The sequence below is a fragment of the Sapajus apella genome, unplaced genomic scaffold, assembly GCF_009761245.1.
Source record: "Sapajus apella isolate SASKATOON/1434 unplaced genomic scaffold, GSC_monkey_1.0 scaffold119, whole genome shotgun sequence".
NCBI classification, from domain to species: domain Eukaryota; kingdom Metazoa; phylum Chordata; class Mammalia; order Primates; family Cebidae; genus Sapajus; species Sapajus apella.
This window is the reverse complement of record NW_022437059.1, coordinates 3,258,071-3,264,670: the sequence shown is the minus strand read 5'-3', so window position 1 is coordinate 3,264,670 and position 6,600 is coordinate 3,258,071. Positions and strand designations below refer to the sequence as shown.

Below are 6,600 nucleotides of genomic sequence, written 5' to 3'. Positions count from 1 at the left end.
GCTTTAATCTCAGAGCTCCACCCAGAGTCTCCCACACGAAACTCACAGAAAACTACCTGCAAGCCTTCTCATCCAGAAAAATTATTTATGAACTTCTGGTAAAACCAGTCCTGAAGCCATATGGCTAAATGCTCTTACCTGTTTTTCTGTAGCCAAAAATAAGAATCATATCTTTACTTGCATAAGATAGAGACTCAAAAATGGCTTTTCTTGTTAGAGATGACTCCTGGTTTTAGCAATTTGTTGTACATGTTGTATACTACTTGTTCCCTAGTATCTACTAGCCTTAGTGACAAGTATGGGAAAGGCGGTGATTGTCCAGGTAATTATTGAATCACTACACAACTATGTTCCTGGGTTATTGTGCCTCCAAATCCTTCCATTTTCTTTATAGATTATGAATTATGCAAGTAGTTTCCTCTGTGACTTTTGCTGCTTACTTTGTTGTGGCAACAACTGTATCTGAGAAAAATGCTGAGATGAAGTTACCAGAAATTCCAACTGTGTTAGTCTGCTCTCATGCTGCTGTAAAGAACTGCCCAAGACTGGGTAATTTATAAAGGAAAGAGATATAATTGACCCACAGCTCCACGGGGCTGGGAAGGCCTCAGGAAACTTATAATTATGGCAGAAAGGGAAGCAAACACATCCTTCTTCACATGGCAGCAGGAAGGAGAATTGTGGTGCAAAGGGGAAAATTTCCTTATAAAACCAACAGATATCATGAGAACTCACTATCATAAGAACAGCATGAGGGTAATTGCCTCCCACTGGGTCCCTCTTACGACACTTGGGGATTATGGGAACTACAATTCAAGATGAGATTTGGGTCAGGACACAGCCAAACCCTATCACCACCTCTATTATAAATGATGTTAAAATGGACTTTCTTCAGTTTTGAATGAGCCATCAACAGGATGGATATTAATGAAAATAATATACACAGATTCACTCAAAGAATTTATGAAGGAAATGATTAAGAACCATCTCTACAACTCTTGTATCTTTTAGCCAGAACAAGGGGTACAGAGAAGACAAAATGTGGAGATAGGAAGAAACCTCTCCAAAGAACTTCTTTGCAGAGAGCTGCTGTTTTGCTGTTGTTGCTGCTTTGAGGGATTATTAGGTTATGTTATTTGTATGTTTAGAAGAAGATTATTTTTTTTTTTTACTTCCTTATCCAACCTGAAGCCTAGTGTGGGGACATCTGTGAAATCACTGAGGAAGCTTGAAATATACCTCTTGCTATTGGGAGACTCAAAGGCCTTGAAAAAGCTGCAAGCACTGTAGAAATAGGAAAGTGTTGTCTACATTAAGACTATCTCAGACTTCTAGAGTTTATAAGGACAAGAGATATATAAATGTTTGTTTTGGATGAAGTGCAGACAACAGAGAAGAAAGAGCTGACATGTAGTCATCTTGGATTCTGTTCAAAAGAGCCATCTTAAGAGGCAGAGAGTTAACAAGAACAAGAAACCAGTCACGAACACTCTATTCTCAGATCTATGTAAGTAGTTGCAAATGATTACCAAGAATAAATGATACCTTTAACTTAGGGGAAAGTGAAAGGGAGACTATGATGTCAACCTGAGATAGAAGAAAGCCTAAACATGTGAGGGGTGGATTATAATACAGGCTGGTTGTTGTTAGGAGAAACCCACATGTAGTTGACACAGACTTAATAGAATGTAAATTCTAAAAAAGCAAGCACCATGATTGTTTTACTCAATATTATATTTTCAGTACCTGGCATTGCCTGGCATGTTTTTGAGAAGTTGCCTAATAAATAGTTGAATGAATGGATTATATCATTTGGAAATACACTGGTTTCATTTCTAAAACTTGTTTTATGTTCCTTGGCAAATAGATTGTTAAACTAAAACACAATGTTAGTGAATATGATAGAAATATCTGTTATGCAAGAATAGATAGATCTTTCTAGTACTTACAGTACAAGTCTATGGAAAGGTGGTTAATATTGAGAAAACATAAAGCAAGCCTTGGCTCATTAGCTGCCAATCAGAAATTAATAATTTTTTATATTGCTAAAACCCCTGTCTACCTAACTAACTCAATGTTCTACATAAGTTCTACTTGTCTTAGTCCATTTTGTGTTGCTATAAAGGAATACCCGAGACTCAGTGATTTATAAAGAAAAGGTGTATTTAGCTTATTGCTCTGCAGGCTGAGAAGTTCAAAAGCATGCCTCTGGCTTCTTGTGAGGGCTTCATGTTGTGTCAAAACATGGTGGAGAAAGTCAAAGCGAATATGTGCAAAGAGAACAAAATCTAAGGGACATCTGGCTTTATAACAACTAAATCTGGCAGTTGGGCGGGGTGGATCATGCCTGTAATCCCAGCACTTTGGGAGGCCGAGGTGGGTGGATCATGAGGTCAGGAGTTTAAGACCATCCTGGCCAAGATAGTGAAACCCCCTCTTACAAAAAATATAAAAATTAGCTGGTCATGGTGGTGGGCGCTTGTAATCCCAGCTACTCGGAAGGCTAAAGCAGAGAATTGCTTGAATCCAGGAGGCAGAGGTTGCAGTGAGCCAAGATAGTGTCACTGCACTCCAGCCTGGGTGACAGAGTGTCTCAAAAAAAAAAAAAAAAATCTGGCAAGAACTAATCTGATCCCACAAGAGTTAATGCAGTCTCCTAAGAGTGAGAACTCATTCATTACTGTGAGAACAGCACCAAAGCATTCATGAGGGACCCATTCCCATAGCCCAATCACCTCTAACTAGGCCTTAACTTCCAACAACACCATATTGGGAATAAAATTTCAAGATGACGTTTGGTGGAGGCAAACGAACCATATCCAAACCATTATACCACCTCATCAGAAATGAGGTGGAAATGTTCTTATAAAGCCCCTGCTGCTCCGTTTAAGTACTTAAGCAAATCTTCCCAGGTTCTATCTGCTCCTCTCTGCTTCCACCCTATTGCCCCATTAGAGAGTTTCCAGAAGTAGGATAGCTACTTCTTCATATCCGGTGACTGCCTCCATCCACTCTGGGCAAACAGCCTCATGAGTTTGAAATGATCACATTGGTTACCATCCTGAAGCTGTTCTGGATGCTTTCTTTCTGATTTCACTGACTTCATGCCCTACTTATTATCAGTGAGAAAAACCTGTCTTACTTCACATATGTAGCCCAAACTCTCTCTGGGATCCTTGCTTCTCTGGGAATGCACCTCATATCTGTTTATGATGGACCAGGCACTGCGTTGCATGCTTTTCATAATCAGGAAAATAACTACTAGTAATAACATCTGACAATTATTTTGCAGTGTGATGGTTAGGATGCCACTCGCTCTGCTAAGAGTTATATCTGAAATGGAAAGTCCATTTCAGAGAGTATTCTGTATGTACTCTCAGTGTACATTTCAGAGAGGGTAAGTGGAACCAGGTTATGGAGGGCAATATCACATTTAGAGATTTTTTTTTTTTTTTTGAGACGGAGTTTCACTCTTGTTACCCAGGCTGGAGTGCAATGGCGCGACCTCGGCTCACTGCAACCTCCGCCTCCTGGGTTCAGGCAATTCTCCTGCCTCAACCTCCTGAGTAGCTGGGATTACAGGCACGCACCACCATGCCCAGCTAATGTTTTGTATTTTTAGTAGAGACGGAGTTTCACCATGTTGACCAGGATGGTCTCGATCTCTTGACTTCGTGATCCACCCGCCTCGGCCTCTCACAGTGCTGGGATTACAGGCTTGAGCCACCGCGCCCGGCCCTGAGATTTTTTTTTTTTAAACGGAGTTTTGCTTTTGTTGCCCAGACTGGAGTGCTATCTCGGCTCACTGCAACCTCCACCTCCCAGATTTAAGTGATTCTCCTGTCTCAGACCCCCGAGTAGCTGTGATTACAGGTGTGTGCCACCACGCCTGGCTAATTTTTTTGTGTTTTTAGTAGAGACAGGGTTTCATCATGTTGGTCAGGCTGGTCTCAAACTCCTGACCTCATATGATATGCCTGCCTCGACCTCCCAAAGTTCTGGGATTACAGGCGTGAGCCACTGCACCTGGCCGTATTTAGAGGTTTAAATTATATCCTGTAAGAAGTGTTAATTCATGGATTTTTTTTTTTTTTTGGACAGAGTCTTGCTCTGCAGCCAGGCTGGAGCACAGTGGCACAATCTTGGCTCACTGCAATGTCCGCCTCCCAGATTCAAGCCATGGAAGAATTTTAGGCAGCATATTCACATGAGCAATATTCAGAGTATAATATTTTTGATGACATCAGGACAATATTACAAAATTCAAGCATTGTACAGTCCCACTGGGGTTTTTGAGATGTAAAGTCATGTTTGCCTTCACACAAAACGATCCCAGTCTCATACTTTTTTGGTTTCATTCTGACTTCTAGTTTTATTCTTCCTGTCTCATTACTTATTATCAGCTTCTCAACTATTGCTTACTTCTCTCATTATAACTCTCCCGGACACAACCTCAGACCTCTTTTTGATCAGTTTGGAACTGGAAACATAAAAGGATTGTGATTGCAATACCACACATATTTTGAATCGTTATTAAAATGATTGTCAGTAGCTTTTAAGTGTTGCCACTGCCCCGCTCATTGAATGCTCTGGTTTTGTGACATATCCTTCTAGTTACTTAACGGTTTTTCTCCCCATACTTGGCAACCTGATTTTTCAGGATAATGAAACACCAATTACCAAATAAGTAGATATAAGATAAAGATATGGGACTATGACAAGCACTAAACAAATGCAGATAGCGTAATACAATATATTTTTTTAATTAGGCAGACATATAGATAGGAAATTCGAAGAAGAAAGAGCTGCAGGTGTAAGATCTAGTATCCAGTTGCTTTGAGCAGGTCTCTTAGATGGTCATTTCATTTTCAAGTGCTCTTGTTGAGTCAACACCTCAGACCCACACCAGCGGTTTGATGATGACATATCCTTTGATTTCATAGTTCAGAGCCCGCCAGTCCAGGATATTAGCAGGGAGGGGGTTACTATGATAGGCAGACAGGATCTCTTCTGGGGACAGCACAGAGTCCCACATGTACAAATCCCCAATCTCTCCCACAAAGGACTGGCTCCTATCAAACTTGCCCCCATAGGAATCCTGCTCCTGCCCCAGGACAATCTTGGGGTTAGCTTCCACAGAGTAACCCTGTCGCAGGCCCTTTTTCACCAAAGGCGTCCCATTGATCCAAAATTCAGCAATACCTGATGAGGACTCCCAGCTTGCACAGATGTGCATTGGGGCTGGGAACTTTTCGGTAGATTTGAATACAACTTCGTGTCTTCCAATGTTTAGACTATATAGACTATTCTCTCCAGTTTTTTCTTTATAAACTAGTAGTTCATTATCCTTACCCTGGGTGTTATAGGAGAATAGGGTATGGGAACGGGAGAGATCACTATAGGCTCGAAAACACAAGGTAAAGTTCTGTAGCGGCTTCTCCAGCGATGGGATCAAGTTCACGTGATCAGTAGCAGATTCTCTGGGAAATACAAACACCTTCCCACTGAGGTCTGTGGGATAAAGAAAGAAAGGTAATGACCTTCAGCATAAATGCAGGGAAACGACATCTCGGCTGTAACCGATTTTCTCGCTTTATGGTTCTTGACCACCCCTTGACCTCCTTACCTGTTTGAGCAAAAACTTCCAGGAGGCTGGTGAGGACAATGACCCAAAGCAGCAGCTTGTTCATGTTCCTGGTCTAGGGTTGTTATAGCAGGAGCAGTGACCAGGATGAGGGGAGCAGACAACACAGTGGCTGTCCACCTACCGTCTGAGATTCTTACCCTTAGACCTCAGGCTATTCAGGGTTTATATGCACCTTGGGTGAGGACAGGGGAGGAAGAGCGCCAGTAATGTGTGAGTGATTTTCCAGGCCTTCCTCCCTGGCACTTATGCTGTGGGAGTGGTGAGGGCTGAGCTGGAAAATCAATGGGAGTTATTTATTAGAGACAAGTGATGATTAGAGCTCCAAATCCTGTTATCCAGATTTTACTGCTGGGAAGAGAGTGATTGCAGAGCAGCAGGGTTATGGATGGGATGAGATGGGCTGGCCATGTGAGCAGAGCCTCTCTCTGCTCTCTGGGTCCCTCTCTCTGATGACTCTGTGCTCCGACAAGCCCCTGAGCCATGTGAAGTGTCTCCCTAAACTCAGCCCTTTTGTGGGCTGTGGGAAAAAGACCTTTCTTTTATACTTTTCAAGTTGTCTTCTATTTGTAGGATATTCTAGGATTCCGCTTTCTGCTGACGACCCTAAAAAGTGCCCTCACCTTTGATTAATTCAACATCGAGTAATACATCCAGGCATTGCTAAAGGAAAAGAGGGACTTGGAGTATAAAGTTTCTGTGCCCATGAAGCTTAGTATTTTTCTGCTACTTCTACTCAGTGCTTTTTTTCTTTCACATTATCGTGGTGCTTCCTTATCCTAGATCTTTCCATTTCTCATTATGACTTATTTTCCTGGTTACATTATACTGCCTGCAGAGATGTCAGTAACTCCCCAAGTTTTTCTCTCTTCTTCTTTGATTCCTTGGTCATTGAGTGTATATCCAATCCATCTTTGGTGATGACCCCATTAGTATATTACTCACATTTATTCAAT

The 6,600-nt window shown here is 41.7% G+C and overlaps 1 protein-coding gene across 1 annotated transcript; it reads right to left on the bottom strand.

The window, feature by feature from the left end:
- Positions 1-4,736: 4,736 nt before the first annotated feature.
- APCS (amyloid P component, serum) lies at positions 4,737-5,866 on the bottom strand. Its single transcript, XM_032260787.1, has 2 exons — positions 5,627-5,866; positions 4,737-5,511 (listed from the first exon to the last, which is right to left on the bottom strand). The coding sequence occupies exons 1-2, from the start codon at positions 5,688-5,690 to the stop codon at positions 4,895-4,897; spliced, it is 681 nt and encodes a 226-aa protein (XP_032116678.1). The 5' UTR covers positions 5,691-5,866; the 3' UTR covers positions 4,737-4,894.
- Between the last annotated feature and the right edge of the window lie 734 nt (positions 5,867-6,600).